Source organism: Lytechinus variegatus, chromosome 11, assembly GCF_018143015.1.
Source record: "Lytechinus variegatus isolate NC3 chromosome 11, Lvar_3.0, whole genome shotgun sequence".
Classification (NCBI taxonomy): Eukaryota; Metazoa; Echinodermata; class Echinoidea; order Temnopleuroida; family Toxopneustidae; genus Lytechinus; species Lytechinus variegatus.
In genome coordinates, this window is record NC_054750.1 from 26,701,316 (window position 1) to 26,721,562 (window position 20,247).

The 20,247-nt window shown below is 37.1% G+C and overlaps 1 protein-coding gene across 1 annotated transcript; it reads right to left on the reverse strand.

The window, feature by feature from the left end:
• Positions 1-1,408: 1,408 nt before the first annotated feature.
• On the reverse strand, positions 1,409-13,139 carry LOC121424289 (glycine dehydrogenase (decarboxylating), mitochondrial-like). The gene is made up of 16 exons (XM_041619919.1): positions 12,609-13,139; positions 10,764-10,842; positions 10,148-10,283; positions 9,615-9,779; positions 9,223-9,300; positions 7,879-8,026; positions 7,511-7,707; positions 7,086-7,288; positions 6,698-6,840; positions 6,199-6,383; positions 5,766-5,892; positions 5,294-5,512; positions 4,621-5,009; positions 3,943-4,391; positions 3,546-3,691; positions 1,409-3,113 (listed from the first exon to the last, which is right to left on the reverse strand). Exons 1-16 carry the CDS (start codon positions 12,900-12,902, stop codon positions 2,961-2,963), a joined length of 3,111 nt encoding a protein of 1,036 aa, XP_041475853.1. The 5' UTR covers positions 12,903-13,139; the 3' UTR covers positions 1,409-2,960.
• Positions 13,140-20,247: the final 7,108 nt, after the last annotated feature.

The window sequence follows — 20,247 nt, forward strand, 5'->3', positions numbered from 1 at the left end:
TTCCTCAAACCTTCACCAATATTTTTTACTATTTTTTCTGCTATTTTTACAACAGAGTTTTCTTCAGGGTGAACTTCCCCTTTAATAATGCAAGCCAAAATGCAAGTGCGAAGCGCAAACAAATATTATTGATATTCTGAGGTGAAACTGGATAATAACGTTTTAAGTGAAGAACAAGCTGCGTATCTCATAAACATGCGAGCGCGTGTTTTAGATTTAGACCTGACATCTGGGCTTTCTGAGTACATTTTTTTATCATGAACATAAATGATGCGAGCGCGAAGCGCAAGTTGAAAATATTTCGATCTGGAAAAACATGGTCAATTTAAACCCTATTCGAAGCACTGTGTAGGAAAATTGTGAAGGAGATGTAGATCACACTTAAAAAATGATGCGAGCGCGAAGCGCGAGCTTATATTTGTTCTTATCATTTTGACCCAGGACGGGGACATTACAAGGACATTGTGTTAACATATGAAAATGATCACTATCTTCCTATTCATTTTACCAAGCGCGAGACGAAACTTGTCGATATTCAATTCTGAAAAAAGGGGACAATTCAGTTATTAGGAATTCATGAATAATGTTATCATCTTATTCATGAATCTAATACCGTATAAGCATATCGTGAGGGCGAAATCTTTTTATATTAAAGTCTGAAAACTCGACATTTTAGGCAATTTTGTAATTATGAATAGGAAGCATGGGTTGATAAATTAATGTGAGCACAAATCGCGAGCCGACATTTTTGATAAAATGTCATGAAAAGGGGATTTTAATTAGTTTGTTATAGAGGTATACATAACTTACCTAGCTAATACATTTTGAAGATCATACAATCCTGAATAGGGATATTTTGAAAACCTTATGGAATAAAAAAATATGGTACTTGGCAAGCACTATTTTGACAATCAAGCTTGATGTCTGAGCTGAAATATGTTTTGTATATTGACTTCAAATACTTGATAAGTTTAAGCCCCATATCAGCCCATTGAGCAGGCATTGCGAGCCAAAATTATAGAGTGACATAATTGCTTTGTTTCCCCCCCCCCCCCAAGTCTTTATTCACTCGTCTTTCTTCTCAATTTTCCCTTATTTTTGTTGCTCTAATAGGGGGCCCGGGCCCCTCCCCTGGATCCGCCTATGGATTTCGGATGGAACATCTTTTCGCAGCTATCTCAATTCATACTCTCATCTATTATTTCCTTATTTTCATGAACGACCCCCCCCCCTCTCGCTGATCTTCCTCTCACTCTCATTCTATCTCCGCAACCCCCCCCCCCTCTATAAATCAATTTGTTTTCTCATGAACATCAATTGTCAAACCTTAGCTTTCTTTCAGCCTCTGAATTCAACACACCTACATTTTACAAACATGAATGAAATGACAAGACACACACTATATAGATTATGTTTGAATGTAAATCATTTTTATGTATTTTTTTCTTTGTTTTTCAGGTTTTCTTAAATAACGGGTAAGATATTCACATAGTACATTATCGAAAAAAAAACTTCCAACTAGCCTACTGATTAAATCTCTATACAATTTCAGTAGGCATTAAAATAACATTTTTACATTCCTTCACTATACAAATATCATTCTTATTAAATACATAGCATAGAGCTGAGCATAGATATACTGCATGAGAGAGCAGTGTGGGGGGGTATGAACATGAATTTTTACTTAAGATAAATTAAAACAAAGCACACACACAATATAGAACTCAAAAAGCATATCTTGACAATGTAAAAGGAAATAAAAGCATTCTTGGTCGTACAAATATAAACATGTATGCCAAGAGTTGCCACAATGCATTTTGAATAAATAAGTTACTACACTTTCATTCATGTATAAAAAAATACATGTACATCCCCCAATTAAATGCTCGAGAAAACATGACATAAAAAACACGCAGCTATACATCATACTCACCAAGAAATATCTTGTTTTTAGTATGACCAATATCTTATCATTCAGAATAACAGCTCAACATCAACCATTATCACAGTGAAATGGGGTATAAAACTTAAGCAATGAGATCAGATTCACATACACACATCTTATGCAAAATAAGTCAACTATGCCTTTAAAACAAGGCTAGTATCGAAAGTGTTACAGAATAATAATAATAAATGACCTTCGATGCTTCAAGGAATGTTTTCACATTGAAAAAAAAATGAAATTCTACCGCTTGTGACCTACACAGTTTAAGCCAAGATATTAGAATACAGAATTATTAAAATTCTTCTCATCGATTGTAACGTTATTTTAATGAATACTTGAGCTAGTTCCATCACTTTTATGACAGTAGAATCCCCCCCACAAAAAAAACATAACTAAACGCAAGCAAAGAATTCTTACAGAACTTTCAAATCATAGGGTTTTAAGTCCTATTCCTATTGAGATTATCCATTTACATTGCACTTTAAGATGAAACAAAATTAATCAAAACAGATAAAACATTTACCTGGACTGACTGATCATTAACCCTGATCAATTTCAGATTATTTTTTACTATAATCCCAAAACTTAACAAAACCATGTTATATCTCCCAGTCTTATCATTTTAAAAAGGCACTTAATATGCATGTAGATATGAAGTCCTAGTAGTGACGATCCTCTTTCCATCACAAGGAAGTCTGTAAGACAATGCTGATGCATGCCGTTGCACCAGCTCTTACGAGGTGATATCAAATCTTTGACAGTCTTAGGGCCCGATACTGCCCTTCATGAATTGTCCTCTCAATTCGGGAAGTCTTATTTCAGATACTGTTGGCAATGCTGGAGTACCATCCACCCTCCACTGCATACTCATTGCTTCATTTTTAGGATCACTAAATCCACGAGTTGTAGTTGCTTCTCATTCTTTGGTTGACAGCTTTAAGTCTAGAGTCTCTACATCTCATTTGTCCAATTTGAAGTTTACTTAGTTATCACTTCTGTTTAAGTTTCTAGCCGTTTAGATTTCCAGCTCGTAGAAGGGCTCTGCGTCGGAGTCCGACTCGGAATAAGCCTCGACTGGTGGGCAGCTGCATTTCAGGTTCTGATCCCCAAAGACATCGTCCACTCTGCCTACAGACGGCCAAAACTTGGTGTCAGGACGGACGAAGGGCTGTTGGAAAAGAGGAAAGATTTATGAGCAAGTTAGCACTGTTTGCCACAGTGTACAACAATCATATGTTTCTTTGATTAGTAAATACCTTTGTACATTGATTCATCACATTAAACATGTTCAAAATACAATTACCAGAATTCATAATTGGAATTCTGTCCAGGCATTGCTTAGGGTATTTTTAGGGGATATTTTTCAAACTCTACTGTATAAACTTTAACATTGGATAAGTTTTCACACTGCAATAAATCAGGGTTTTGGGGACTCTTATTGTCTAAGGACATTTTGACCATTTCAGGGGTAAAATCTACCCAAGACACTCATGTAATTTATCCCCGATTCTGGCAAAATTTAGTGTTAAACACACAATTCCATTTCCAACAGATATTTGTTCATTTATATGTTTTGTTTGATGATAAAGTATACACTCACCAGAGGATAGACAGCCTGTTCCCTTGTGTACGGTCTGTTCCAATCAGCAGTCATGACGGAAGCAGCAGTGTGTGGGGCATTCTTGATAGAACTGTCTTTTGCTTCAATGCGGCCATCTTGGATGTCCTGGATCTCAGAGCGGATGTCTGTAGTGGAGAAAGAATATGGAGATTTAGAATTCAACAATTACCAACGTTATCTGGAACTACTAAAATGAATTGTTGCCTTAAGATATGCATCCTATTCACAGTAAGGTGCTTTGTTAAAATGTCCTGCTTTTTTTAGGTTTTACTCTGACAATTTTAACTCTTCAATAATGATAACTTTCTTAGGGGCATGCAAGCGGAGTTCCGAGGAAAAGTTTGTAGTAGCCATCAAGTAATGTTATCAAACTTACACAAAAGGGCATCACAGTATCTGTCCATCTCGGCCTTATCCTCGCTCTCTGTTGGCTCAACCATCAACGTGTTTGTGACTGGCCACGAAACCGTGGGAGCGTGGAAGCCAAAGTCCTGGAGACGTTTAGCGATGTCGATAGCCTCGATGCCATCCTTCTTGAACTCACGGGTGTCGAGGATGAACTCGTGCGCCACAAATCCGTTGGTGCCTTTGTAGAGGATGCTGTAGGCGTCTTCCAACCTCTTCATCATGTAGTTGGCATTGAGGATTGCTAGTTCAGAGGCCTTCCTCAGTCCTCTGGCTCCCATCATCTTGATGTATGCATAGGAGATTGGAAGGATGGACGAGGAGCCCCAAGGGGCAGCACTGACGGAGCCAAAGGCTTGGTTGGTTCCAGGGACGGGGATGACATCATGGGTTGGCAAGAATGGAGCAAGATGTGCCTTACTGTAGGGCAAAAAAGATAAGAAAAGAAAGTCCATTTATTATCCAGTTGGCATTGAAAAAAATCTATTCTGCTAAGTAATTTCAATTGAAACAGAAATTAATTACCAAACAGTCTATAATCAGAATTTTCAAATTCAGTGCATAGAATCTTGAAGCTCCCATTATATATGAACTGAATAGATCACCAGATTGGCAATGAAGGGGTTATGGCATAAAAAAAGATACTCACACTCCAATGGGTCCCATGCCTGGTCCTCCACCTCCATGGGGGATGCAGAAAGTTTTGTGAAGATTAAGATGCGACACGTCAGAGCCGTAGTCTCCCGGGCGGCAGAGTCCCACCTGGGCGTTCATGTTGGCGCCATCTAGGTACACCTGGCCTCCAAAATGATGAACCATCTCGCAGAGTTCCTTGATGCCCTCGTCGAAGATGCCATTGGTGGATGGGTACGTGACCATGATGGCACCAAGTCTGTCCTTGTACTTGTTGACCTTCTTCTCGAGGTCCGTGAAGTCGATGCTTCCAGAGGGAGTGACCTTGACGGATTTAACACTCATACCAGCCATCTGAGCACTGGCTGGGTTGGTACCGTGGGCAGAAGTTGGAATCAGACAAACCTAAGGGGAAAAAGAATAAAATAATTTTCTGTTCAAATAAAAAATGGAAACTGTTCATCCCTCTCCTTTCTCATTTGAACATGTTATTCCCTATATATTCAAAGGCCATAATAGTTTGGATACTCTAAATGTAGATGTCATTTGACAAAACGTACTCTCATCTCACGAGATACCAGGATTTCACTAATAATTCAGTGACGATATTAAGTTTTGTGAAATATCCCCTTCTCATCACTACATATCCATTCTTTCTTATGATGCTATCCTTAAGGAAGTTGACTTACATTTCTGTGTCCCTGGTCGATACTCTGCTGGTAGGCACGGATGGACATCAGGCCAGCAAACTCGCCCTGAGCACCGCTGTTTGGCTGGAATGAAAACTTGTCATAGCCTGTGATCTCGCAAAGGTCCTTTTCTAGTTCATTAAAGAGTTCTGTGTAACCCTCTGCCTGGTCGACTGGGACAAATGGATGAAGACTGTTGAACTCGGGCCAGGAGATGGGCTGTAGAAGAAGAAAATCAGAAAAGTTACTTCTGCTACTGTGAGAATAATGGCAATGACCAGAACATAAAAACATTAGCCAATAGAAATTACTTCAAGTTCCTAGCAGTCAGATCAACAAAGCTTTGTATCAAATTGGCCAATCATTTCAGTTGCTAGAGCAAGCTCAGATTAGTTCCATTTCCAGTGCTTTAATTGGCGAAAAATGGGACAGAAAGCTTCCAAGGTTTTAGTAGGTCCACCAGGGAACTTACCGCAAGTTCTGATGTGCTGTTGAGTTTCATGGTGCAGGAGCCAAGAGGCATCATGGAATGAACGAGGGACAGGTCCTTGTTCTCCAGTTCTTTCATGTAGCGGACGATGGCAGTCTCTGCATGGTAGCTGCAAGGGTGCAAACCAGAAATCAGGTGTTAATCTCAGTATAGCATAATGCCACAATCAATACTTATTCAAGACTGAGAATCTATACAAGTGTGGTCATTTCGGAAATTGAAACAGGATTCACCCAACTCATTGAGCATCAGATAGGAAACTATTTCTTGTATAATCAAAATTCCTTGGGCAGCTCATCTGAAGCCAGAAATATGCATCCACACTTTTCTCATTTGATTTAAAAGACTGTAAATTTAAAAGTTATGAATATTGTACAAGAATTGTTTCCGGAGGGGTCAAACATGGTTAACTGACCTGTTGAAGACCTCATGGGTGAGGATCTCTGACCTCCTGGAAAACTGGCCGTCTATGACACCGGTTGCAGGAGGCGCCTGAGCAATCTCTTGAGCAACCTCTGCAGCGGTTTGTTCGCTGCCCATCACCCAAAGGAGATCGTTGAGGTCCCTCTCTTCCACGGTTTCATCAAGGGCAATGCCAACCTGTAAGTGGAAGAAAAAAGCATGATTAATAAGTGGTAGATATTCCTTAAGCTTTAAAAGCACAAAGCTGGGTGTTTGACAAAGATTCAAGTGTACTAAAATTCCCAGTTGTGCTGAAAATGCCTCAGATACTACATTTTGATTCCTTAATGAGTGTCAAAGAGCCAAGACATCGGCAATAGTTACATATTTATTTTCAATGATTGAGTGAATTGACTATGAGCGAATTGACTAAATTTTCCATATATGCTACTTACATCACTGGATAACTCTTTTTCTTTAACATCCTTTAAAAATTGTTGTAGTGTACTTACACATCCATCATCATAGATCCTAAAGTTGATCTGTTTCTCCTCGGCTCTCTTCAAGATGCTAGCTTTCTGGCCATTGCACTGGACCTTGATTGTATCAAAGAACTGACCATTGTTTTTGAGTTCAAGTCCACAGTTCTGAATACCTGAAAATAAAAGAACCAAGATGAATACTATTAACATTCTTTAGATAAGTTCTGCAGAGTATCGTGTTAAAGATATGTCTTTAGGTTACTTACTTAGACTCCAGAGCACACATTACTTTAAACAGATATCTTTTTTCAATCTATAGTTTTACAGAGATGGAGAGTCTCGATCCAGCCATTTGGGAACATTCAGAAACAACGTTCTTTATCTTAAGTGTAGAGATAAAAAGGTAATGACAACCTACCTTGAGATAGGATGACTGTAGCCATGTGGATTCTCCTGGCGATGTGGTGTAGTCCCTGAGGTCCATGATAAACTGCGTACATGGCCGACAGGTTTGCGAGAAGAGCCTGAGATGTGCAGATGTTACTGGTTGCCTTCTCCCTCCTGATATGTTGTTCCCGAGTCTGAAGCGAAAGCCTCATGGCTGGGTTTCCAGCGGAGTCCCTGTTTGGATAAAGTGTGATCAGACCAAGAGTTAACCAAGTCTAGTTTTCAAGCAAAACAATCAGTTTAAATCCCCAATTAGATTACTTCAAAAGATTCTTATAAATCAAGATCAAGCCATTTAATATAGTGAACTCAATATACTAACATAATTTATCCAAAAATATTCTCCTATCAGCAATCTCCCATCTTCCCAATGAGAGGAACCGATTGTATACTTACTTTGTGATACCAACAATGCGACCAGGCATCTGACGCTTCAGGTAGTCTTTGACGGCAAAGAAGGCAGCGTGCGGTCCACCGTAGCCTGGGGAAGTACCAAAGCGCTGACTGCTTCCAAGAGCGATGTCAACTCCAAACTCACCCGGGGGCGTCAACAAGACAAGGGCCATCAGGTCTGTGGCACATGCTGTTAGAGTCTGAAAAAAAAAAAATAACAAAGGTCAATGTTAATAAATAATAATAATAAAGGTCAATGTTAAGAACCTTCCCATATCATCAAAAACATACAGCTTTCCAACATCCAATGAACATTCCGAATAAAATATAAAAAAGGTTTGCAATTCAAAAAGGTATTGAGTTATCTTTACCTGGTGTTTCTTGGCATTCTGGACCAGCTTGGTGAAATCCTCAATGGTTCCTTCTGTGTTTGGATATTGAAACAGAACCCCAGCAACATCATCCCCACTGAAGTCCATCTCATCGTGAGGCATGACTTTCACTTCAACATCGATTGGCCTGTAAATACAAAGAAAAAAAGGAAAGAAAAAAAAAGTTCATAAGTGACATGTTGACAGATACTGCACTTCAGGTTTCAATATGAAGAACTTCCTGTGAACAAAAATTTGAAAGAAAAGTTAGTCATTTAGTAAACACTTAACCATGTTAACGACTTACACTTGATCCCATGCATTTACCTTTTTTGGATATATATGCCAATTACACTATTGCACCCAACTTGACTGGCACCATTGGTTACTAGCGCATCTCGATCCTTCATTCAATCACTGGCATTTCCTTCCCACATTTTGGCTGTCTTGCAGACTTGGTTGCCTTCAAGGTTGGTTAGTCCTGGTGATTCGAGTTTTTGTCAGTTTGTATGGCAGGGCAGTCTTTGCCTCAAGCTCAAGCTGCCCAACCGTCACCATTCAATCAAGGTGCTATCACAGTTTCTTGTGATGGACATTCAGTTCAACAAAGTTCTCTCCTCACAGAGGACGATCTGGGTTCTACTGTCTTTTATCTCTCTGCGACCAAAGTAATGGGTTACTAGTAATCGGTGATGACCTCGTTGCTCTCCAGCGATGTTCTCAACAAGGTATAGATCAGTTAATCGGCGTTGGTAAAACACTGTAAAAGATGCATTGCATAAACCATGCAGCAACAAATTAAGAGGGAGAAAAAAAGAAAAAAAAAGGACATTAGTTCCCTTGTCTGTTGGAATATATCACACACACACACATTACGCGTTTAAAACCACTGACATAACCACTCATGAGCGCTAGCGAATAGCAGAAAAAGAGGAAAGGTCGAGGTCACAGAAATTGAGAAAATGCAGGCGAAGCGGAGATATTGAAATAATTTTCCTTTGACTCAAGTTGGGTGTCATGCATTAATCACTTGTGTCCTGCTAGAAGCAAAAAAATAGTTTATTAATTCCTCCCTGTTCCTTTGGCCAATAATCATTTGATATGTACAAGTAGGTACCCAAATAAACCATGATGAATACAATGTGCAATACAGGGAATGATACAACTCACAAGTATTAATAAGTGCTATTGTTTTTTGTACAATTACAAGGTGATTGTTTTAAATGCATGAGACTAGGTTTTTGATGACCAATGAATTAGTGGACTATACTAAAAACACAACAACTGCAACAGGAACAAAAAATCTGGATAAAACACTGATTAAAAAGAGATCATTGAACTTACCCAGCACGTGTCTTGACAAGTGCAATAGTGTGAGGATGGCACTTATCATCAACATAGAAGAGTGTCCTCTTGGTATGCCTAGAATAGGAGAGAACAAATAAAATCAAATTAAATCAAAGTCAGAATTTTCTAAACAAAGATCTTAGACTAAATTTGAATTAACTGCAATTATAGCATCTCTATGACCTTCTACAGTCTTCTGGATAGCATAAAGTAAGGCAAGTCGTGTTAATTCAGTTATCGTCAAGATCAAAATCTAAATAAAATTTTCATTTTGTGTCAAGATGATTCGAATTAGAAAACAGAGGAATGAATGAATTAAAGATGTTAATTAAAGAGTAGAGAATGAATAAATTTGGTAAATCATAGGATAAGTGAATGAATTGAAGTACCTTTTTGCAAGGCCCATGGCTTCCGCTGCTGCTGTCCCTTCGTCGAGTAGGGATGCATTAGCTATATCAAGACCAGTCAGATCAGCAACCATGGTCTGGTAGTTGAGAAGACCAGTCAGACGGCCTTGTGAGAGCTCTGCCTGGTATGGCGTATACTGGGTGATCCTGTGAAAAAGATGATTTCATCATTTTATCTTTTTCATCTCTCAATGAAGTTTGAGTTTCATGAATCAAATTGATGCCTCTAGAGCGATTTTTTTTCTTCTCTTATTCAGTAAAAGATATGTTTTGCACATTTCCAATAAGGACGTCATGTGTATTTTTTTCCTACATTTTTCATTCATTTTATAATTTTAGCTTTGACTTTTCAATGTTTCCATATCACAACATGTCCTTACACAACAGCAAAGTTTTGAATGGGTGTCAATACTGTCAAATACAGTGTAGTGGCTTAAGTATAAAGATATTAAAATCAAGGTACAATGCTAAAAAAAAAAACATGCTGTTTTTTTCAAAGAAATAAGATTACTAACCATCCTGGATTCTCCAGCATGTTCCTGGCAATTGTAAGAGGGATGTGGCAGCTATGGTAGCCGAGGCCGATATAACTCCGAAACATCTTGTTCTTAGACGCTACCTCTTTCAGTTTCTCCAACATTTCTGTCTCGCCTGAAACAAGACATGATTGAACAAAATCAGTTTTGAGTTATAACCAAGCTCAAACTTGTTAATATTCCACATTTTGTGGGGGGAGGGGGCGGGTGACAACATATATATTTTTGTTTTGTCTTATAATACAATTACATTTTTAAAATGTAAATAAGCCCAAGACAAAAATGGGGAATTCAAATTTGAAAGGCAAGCAATTTACTTGCTTTTATCGTGTTACAACAAACACACTCGAAAAAGAGCTGTCTATAATATAATCATGCTCTATAAATCCATGCTCCAATTATTTTGAATTACCAGGGCATACAAAAGTTTAGTAATATTCTCCAGTAGATTCCATCATTCTCATTCAGTTAACTTAAATTACTTAATGATCATTATCAAATGTCCTTATTGGGTTCTTCTGTTGATGCTTTTAAAACAGATATGACAAGATTTATATGAGATCAATATGATTTATGGTGATATGCCAGTACTTACCTTGTGCAGGTGAAATATCGAGGTCCCTCTGGAGCTTGATGGACTCTGGAACAGTGAGGTCGAGTAATTCCTGCAAGCTCTGGAATGAAAAAAATATATACCTCGCAATTAACCTAATGAATATTCATGACTGTTATCACAACATATTGCTAAATTTTAAACTTCAATAACTTTATTATCCAATTTTGATGAAATTATTGGCGTTTGGCTCAGTGAATTCTACTGTATGTATTAAGATATAAATATTTTCATCCCGGACCATCCCTTTCAATTTCTAGTGTTAAACTGCAAGTTCAACTGGCTGCATGTAATAGATGTATGTACATTCTACCTTTTTTTCTCTTTTAAATTATATTCTTAATATTTATCATTTTCATGTTCTGACTTTTGTGTTATCCGTGTCAATTTCAGAAAACATAGTGATTGTTGATGATTCATAATAAAAGCACAAAAAATAATAAAGTTTACATAAGATTCAGTTCTGGAAACAGTAGGCCAATACCTGTTAGTGTTACAAGGTCACTACAATACTCTTTTAAAAGCTAGCATTTGACCTTCTTGTGATCTTCAACCTTTTCCCTCCAAAACCATCACAAAGGACCAAGGACAATGACAAAGAGGAAGGGGATAAGATCACTTTGTTTACAATAGTCAAGCTGGCTGATCGAGCAGAGCGCGGGGACCCCCGAATTTGTTTTGAAATTCCCTCCCTGCGGTTCAACGAACTTCTCAAACCCCAATACACATACATGTAAATGTACACACTATTACGCATACACAACAAACCCATTCATAAAGAACAATAGCGTACTTCTGTTGCACAACCAATCAGCGCTGAAAGCCTGCGACCTTGGTTCTGCTCCTAGCCAATCAGCGCGCCGGGAGAACACGCAGAGTGCGAAGCTAACACACAGGCTTTCTGCTCAATGAACGCATGAGACGACCGTGGGAATTGAATGACATGCAACAAAAAAATGTAAACAAAAAATGACCAGCGGCCGCCAGCGCCCTTGTGCATGAACGGAACTATGACAAGACAAGGTCGCAGGCAAAAACATTGTTCATTGAATGAGTGGTCGCAGTCTTCCTTTGGAGGGAAGTTCAAATTATCATCCATCTCAAACAAATACAATTACTAGGGGAAAAAAGTAATGAAAGTAAAGGAATGTACAAATTGGCCCTTTCATTGTCAATCTCCAAAGAAAAAACAAAAAGAGAGAAGCCCGCGGGCGTTTGGAACATAAACCGCTGACGTTGTTGTAAAAATATCAAAAATACTAAGCCGGTCCATAACTAAGTCGATGGAATCATTCAGATTCAGCCACCACTTTCCTCCTAAATTTTCTCATTTGATCGCGTTTAGAACGTGGTATTTTTTTCAAATGCTTTGCTAGCTGCTCTCAGCTTAGAGAAAGCTGGGTAAGAAATCTAACTGATTAAGGAGCTAAAAAAGACAAATTAATTCACAGCATTGCACCATAACAAATGATACCAGAAATGAAATAAATTTAACTGCTCATTGAAATAAAAATCAGCGTGATATATTATAACTAATACCGTTGCAGGTAGATTATTATAATATGACGAATCACAAAAACAGCATAATTATTTGGAATTTAAATCAGGCCTGGCTGAATCTAATTCTAAATGACACTTTTAGTTTTACCTCACTCCTAATCAGTGAACTCCCCAGTCACAGGTTAAGATTTTTTAAACTTAAAGTTTAAGTCTACCGGTACTAATAATAGTTTGCCTATTTAAAAGGGGAAGTTATTATATTAATAACATTGAAAAAACAAGATATTAATACCAGACAAGTCACAAATAAAATGAAAATATACTCACATCTGCCCCAATGACATTGAGCATCTCTCTGACATCGCCCTTACGTGGTCCAAGATGACGCTGAGCAAAGGCATCGTGCTTCTGGTAAATCTTGTCAAACATTCGACCATTCTTGAGGAGTTGTCGCATGGTCTCTGCTGCTAGCTGATGACGGTGTCGGCGGTGCTCAACGACGACGGCGGCCGAGGCTGTCGGGGCAGCCACCAACTGCGATTGGGGTGCCCGGTCCCTGATCAATTTCTGGCTGCTCCTCCTGGCGGCTGCAGTGTAGGGAAGTCGTGCAAGTCGCATCATTTTGGCTTCTTGAAAAGTTGACTCTTCACAACAAATTAAAGGGAAACAAAATCTGATCCTCCTACCAAGAATTAGCCTCACGGCAAATATGATGTTGCAAAATGTTTTTGACTGTCCGATGTTAATTTAGTCAAGAAAAGTTATGGCTTTGAAAGCCGTTCACCTATGTTACCTCTCGATGTAGTACCCCAACATGATCACTGTCAAATGAAAATTAACCGGTCGGCGAGATTCCGTCATCTTTTATACCCCCCTGAACCACAACAATACTCGGTGGAGTTCTTGTAGCGTAGCAGCGTGATGATGCGGATTCAAGATCGAGCGCAGTGCTTCCTGTGCAGAAGATCTGCTTAGAACCGGTTTGAAGCGAGTGGAGAGAAAGCTTCGCTGTGCACATGGCGTAACGTCATTAGCATATTTCATGCAAATTAGGATTACTACGTAGTCAGCTGATCCGTGTTAAGGGGCTCGCCTTTGGAGTGCAGCCAATCGAGAAACGCTATTGTGTACACACCTTCAAAATATTCATGAGCTCGCAGTCATGTGATTTACGTTTTGTCGAAGCCATTGTTGACATTCAACGAACTTTCGCGCCGCGCTCTTGGCCATCCAGCAAACGCGATATAGGTTTCCCATTTACCGGGTTACCGGGCCTCATATACCTGCTTAAATCACACGAAGCTCTTCAGATATGAATAAATAATCGGTGGATATAGGCCCTATGTAAGGAAAATATTATACAGGCATAATTGCTTCAACTTTAAAAGTAAATGACCTACAGTCGAACATGTAGTGTACAACAACTAGACACCTAAACATTGCATTTCAAGCTTGTGTAACAAGTTTAGAGCCTTGTCCTTGGGGTCCAGTTGTTGGGGTCCTTGACCAATTGATTCATTTGAAATAGATAAAATATAGCCTTCCTAAATGGGTCAAAAACCCAATTCCTCGTTCTTAATCCGAATGTTTACCCTTTGCCACTGCTCGTTCTACAATACAGGCCTTCATGTTCACCACTAAATATGAAATAGATAGCAATGATAATCTTAATTATGAAGGTAAATAACATAAGTTTCAACGCGCTATAATTATGTGGCAATGATTTGGATTGTTGATTGGGCTAGAATATATATTTGTCCGTAAATACGAGGGCCTTCCTGAGGCTCATTCCCGTGTCAATATTATAGAGATAGGGCCTATATTTCTCGTAATATGTGTATAGGATGGCTTTATGATTTCGACATCGTAAGGAAAATGTGTCATACAAAACCTCTTTAGGCCTACCATCAAGTTTATACCCCTACCCTGTATAAAATCATAACAATGCAGCTGACCAAACGAATGGATTCTCGTATTATCAATCGCCCGTTACGTCATGCATGATTGGACCCGTTTCAAAATACTACACTGGCGATGTTTTATTTATATATAGTACAGTGGTATTGTTTTTTATTATGATATCGGTAAGATATTGTATTGGTGAGTTATTAGCTCACAGTTCTCTGTTTATTTTGTAATATTAATTATTGGTGAGTTGTATATCGTGTATCCACCTCCAATGACGTACTAGTATATGTATATGTATTGATCTGGAGAGAGAGGGGGAGAGAAATGAGGAGAGACGAGAAAAAAAATCGCTTCGCTCTCGATCTTCGGAACTGGTTATAACTGGTACTCGACGTCCCACTCGTAGTCTGCGCTTCCAGTCGCTGTAGTTGCTTCTGAACGAATTACACCCAGCATCACTATACTAGACTTTCGTAGGCCTATAATACATCTCGTTGAAATATATATATATATATATATATATATATATATATATATATATATATATATATATATATATATATATTATATATATATATATATATATATATATATTTATATATATATATATATATATATATATTATATATATTTCAACGAGATTTATATATATATTATATATATATATATATATATATTTGCTATTGGTCCTTATGGGTAAGATATACAACGCAATTTTAGCAGATAGTGAGGATATGAAATGATCCATCTCGATGAAAACGATAAATTAATATCTTTGTTATACTATTTTTCGCTCAGCACCAAACTTGTCTTGCATGATAAGTAACTGAACAAACACATTTGAAATGTTGGAATAAATCTAATCTAGGCATCTAGCGATGGGACATAATTTCCTCATAATTAATTTTGTGTGACGTCTTTATATATACAAATTGAATCAATTTCTGTGATTTGAATAATATATGGATGGATCATGCATGCCCTTTGCATATACAATTAAAGGAGTATTCCGGGCTGAAAATAATAAAAACTAGACTAGAGTAAAATTTTTAGTGAGCAAAATGCTGAACATTTCATTAAAATCTGATTACAAATAATGAAGTTATTGGATGTTAAAGTTTAGCAATATTTTGTGAAAACATGCAGATATGCACGTTGTCATGAATATTCAGTAGGTGGGCTGATGATAATTTTCACATCCCCAATTTCATCTTTCTTGTGTTATTGCATGAAATCATATAATTATTTCATTTGTCATACATTTTGTGACTGATTATGCCTCCCTTATGATAAAATAATTTGCAGCAAAAATATATATATAATGCATGAAATCAGTTGTCAATAAAGTCTTTTAGTTCACTGCATTGTAAAAAAAATGGGTAAAATTGCAGCACGAGGGTAATTATGTATCTAACCAATAATTTGGGGCAATATTTTACTCAATCCGGGAAGCATATTGCCCAATAAGGCTAAAAACATAAGCAGCAATTTAGAATTGAGAAAATTTTCATCAAATTTCCAAAGAAATGCCAGTGTTGGTTGGACACATAATTAACCCACGGAGCATTTTTATTAACTAATATAGTGTGGAGGGAAAAAATGAATAAACATGATTTCGTGTAATACAATACATAAGAATAAGTGGGAACATGACATAATCAGTTTGCTCATTGAACATTCATTAAGACATGTACATAGAACAGTTTCAATGAAATAATGCGCATACATTCGTAATTCCGAAGCTTCGTAATTCCGAAGGTTCGGTTATTCCGAAGGTTCGTATTTCCGAAGGTTCGTATTTCCGAAGGTTCGTAATTCCGAAGGTTCGTCAATCCGAAAACGAAATAAGGTTCGTAATTCCGAAGGTTCATTTATCCGAAAACGAAATAAGGTTCGTAATTCCGAAGGTTCGTTTATCCGAAAACGAAATAAGGTTCGTAATTCCGAAGGTTCGTTAATCCGAAAACGAAATAAGGTTCGTTAATCCGAAAACAAAATAAGGTTCGTAATTCCTAAGGTTCGTTAATCCGAAAACAAAATAAGGTTCGTTAATCCGAAAATTGAATAAGGTTCGTATTTCCGAAAATGAAAATTATTCATTTTGATAACAAACACGGTGTTGTCATTACAAGATAACACAATATTATGCAATGATAGTAATAACGATCGATGATACATGCGTGTGTTGTGGCCAAAAGCATGTATTTCATTAATAGGCGCCCGGATCACGCATAGGTTAATTTTAATTGATTTTATCTGAGCAATTGCTGCCTTTAGCTAATGGTTCAAGGATACAGGGGATTAAGTTTGTTGGTCGCGTGCAAGTAACCTCTAGATAATAGGACTTGTATTGGAGGGGATGTCATTTTTAATAACAGCTTCTGCTGGTAATAAAAATAATACTAATAATGATCCTTGTGAGATGTTGAAAGCGCGAATCGCAAGCTCAAACTAGTAGACATTTCATGTAACAAGACTTGAACTTAAACATTCTGAGCTATTTTGTAATCGTGAGAAAGATGTGTATCTGACTAAAGAATTAACGCGAACGCGAAGCGCGAGCTGTAATTTGTTTATATACTGACCTGGGGCCGTTGCATAAACTTTTTACCTGAGAAAACTCAGATTGTTTTTACCGGAGTTTTTGCCCTGTGCTAAAGTCAATGGCGGAAATCGGACTAACCTTAGTTTTCAGTTTTACCAAAGTTTTCTCAAATAAAAAGTTTTATGCAATAGGCTTCAGAAAGTAATCTTTTAAAGACTGCATTTAGTAACTCATGAATCGAATATATATCTCATGAAAGCGCGAACTGCAAGCTTAAAATTTGTGATATTCCAACCTGAAAACTGGACATTTTATACATTTTTTTGTAACCAGGAATAGAATGAGTTCCTCAATAAATAATACTTGATGCGAGCGAGAAACGTGAGCCAAATTTTTCCGATTTTCCAACCTGAAAACTGGACATTCTAAGCATTCTTGTGAAAAAATGGAATACCCAAAAGGGTATTCCATTTTGAAAAAGGTTACTTTTTTCCGACGGGATTTTTTTGGGACAAGTATCCACCCCCCCTTGCCTCTGCCTCTGCTTTCCCGGTTTTCATTTTTCGGATTAACGAACCTTATTTTGTTTTCGGATTAACGAACCTTATTTCGTTTCGGATTAACGAACCTTATTTTGTTTTCGGATTAACGAACCTTCGGAAAAACGAACCTTATTTCGTTTTCGGATTAACGAACCTCATTTCGTTTTCGGATTAACGAACCTTCGGAAAAACGAACCTTATTTCGTTTTCGGATTAACGAACCTTCGGAACAACGAACCCTATTTCGTTTTCGGATTATCGAACCTTCGGAACAACGAACCTTATTTCGTTTTCGGATTATCGAACCTTCGGAATAACGAACCGTCGGAATAACGCCACAAATGTTCGGATTAACGAACCCTTTTTCGTTTTCGGATTAACGAACATCGAGGTATAGGCAATTTACGTGTTTCGGAATTACGAACCTTCGGAATTACGAAGCTTCGGAATTACGAAGTGTAACCGAAATAATGCACATTTTAAAAATTTCATAACCTTGTAATTCCTTGTCCGAATTCCTATTAATTTTGGGGGGTCTTCTGTATCTCACTTTCATCCCTCTTTCATTTCTTTTTTTTTTTGGTGTTATTACTTAAAATCACAATTATTTCATTTATGATACATTTATGAATGATATAATGTCTCCCTTCCAATAAAATTATTTGCAGCAAAACATATCTAATGCATTAAATCAGTTGTCAATCTATTCTTTAGTTCATTTGAGGAACAGTTCGGGATATGTCATCATCAGTTTTATGCTCATACATGAAGACACAGTGCACTGTTTCACCGAAATAATAAATACTTTTTTTAAATGTCAAAACCTTCTTATTATTTCTTTGTCCGTTTTTTTTAATAGAAAATAGTGTTTTGTTTTTCTGATTTGTCCTTTACTGTTTAAATCATATCATTTTCACTTTTCAGCATGGACTACCCCTCTAACATTGATTAGCCATCATGTAATACGATGACTTCAAGTGTAATGGCTCACCGCTTATATCCGTTGAATATCCCCCCTCCCACACACAGTTTTACGGGAATTATTGCTTTTTTATATGATTTATTTTTATTTAACATCAATAGATTGCATTATTGAAATTTCTAATTCGAACAAACACATTCATATTCTTTTATTTGATTGTTCAATAAGCTCTATCTATTTTACGTTTATATTTTTTTGTTTGATTGAAATAAATCAATTGTTATATTCACTGATATAGGGACCTTTTACAATTATTGTTAAGTTATCAGTCACAGTTGTCATTTTATTTTTTTTTCAAATATGCTAATTAATAACTTGTGTCCAATATCTTGTTTATATAATTGAACATTTTCAGCCTGCGAGCTGCCTGTTTCATGTTGTTTTAAATAAACAAATTCATTCAATTAAATTCAATTTAAAACTCACAAAAAGTCGCACTGCTGTGCAAGAGTAATTTTGGTAAGAATCCTTTGTCTCAGTCAGATTTCCGTATTTGAAAAAAAATCTATATGCACTGTAGAAAATGTCACTGACCTATAAATACATTGTAAAAATGTTGGGTAAAATTTTAACCAGCACGAGGGTAATTTTTTGTCCAACCAATCCGTCCAGCAGGGGCAGATCCAAGATTTTCCAAAGGTGGGTGGCACATATTTTTTCCGAGGAAAAAAATGACAAAAAATGGGTTTAACCAAAAATTAAGGATATTGCGTCCCCGCCTTTAACAAGCAAAAAAGTCTTTACTTTCAAAAGGGGTGCACACTTCTGTTTTAACGGCATTTTTACATTACATATTTTAATTTTGCTTCTCAAAAAGGGGGCCACGGACTTTAGAATGGGCAACATTTTCATCACACTGGATAAATAAAAATGCCCAATGTTGGTTGGACACATGTACCCTCATAGTGCATTTTCGACCAATATTTTTTTCAGAGTGTATGTTGTTTTGACAGTTGCTTTCAATTTTGGTTCATCTTGCTGAAAACAAAGTAATCCCCCTAATTTGAACTCCGATCAATATTTTATTGAAAACTGGTTAAGTTCTTGTATTATACTTCTTTGTAATCATGAACAGGATGTAATTAGTGTAACAACTTTGGAGCTATATATGTCTCCAGCTGGGCAAATTTCAATGAATTATAATCCTCCTTTTGTTATCTTTGCACAATAGTATGAGGGTAATTGCGCTTAAAAAGTCTTTTCACTCTTTTCTCAAAGGGAATATTACCCTCTTTGTAATGAGACGAGGGTTAATTAAGGTCACCTTAATTAAAGTATATAGTGAGTCCACTATCATTTTAAAGTTAAGAATCTCCTCTGACAACAGTAGGGATATTTAACTGAAATTTCATTTCTTGTGACTTTTTTAGGGTTTTACCATGCCTTTTCACATTTTTTTTTTATTATAAGGACCTATATTATGTCTTAATTCAGCAGGAGAGGGGCACAATTACTATGAGGCCCTCAGCACATACACATCACGTTCTGTTTTCAAGAATTGCATTCTGTATACCTTATTAGTACAGCTGTGGTAATGCTACGATAATTACACTACAGGGTTGTCTATATTAAAACGGAAATATTAACAGAAGGGAGGAGAACACGGAATTAACCGAATAGTTCATGGAAAACGTATTTTTCAGGCCATATTTTAAAATGCAGTGAAACACATCGAAACCAAACAAACAATAAAACCATTGCTGTAGCATTTATTTGTATGGCAGTAAGAATCGCCCATAGCCCAGCTCTTTCAGTGCCGTGTTTAGTATGATTTTAAGCCAAATCTGATTTGATTTTTGTAGGGAAAGATCAACCTGACAAAAAGTTAATTGCATTTTTCATTGGTTTGGTTTCAGTTACCGTATATCACAATAAAATACATTGCACAAGATATGAGATTAAAAACATGCACATGGATCACTCTATTCAGAGCCATAATACGGCTCTGTTCTTCCTAGAGGAAGAAAATCGAAGTCTGAGGAACATCAG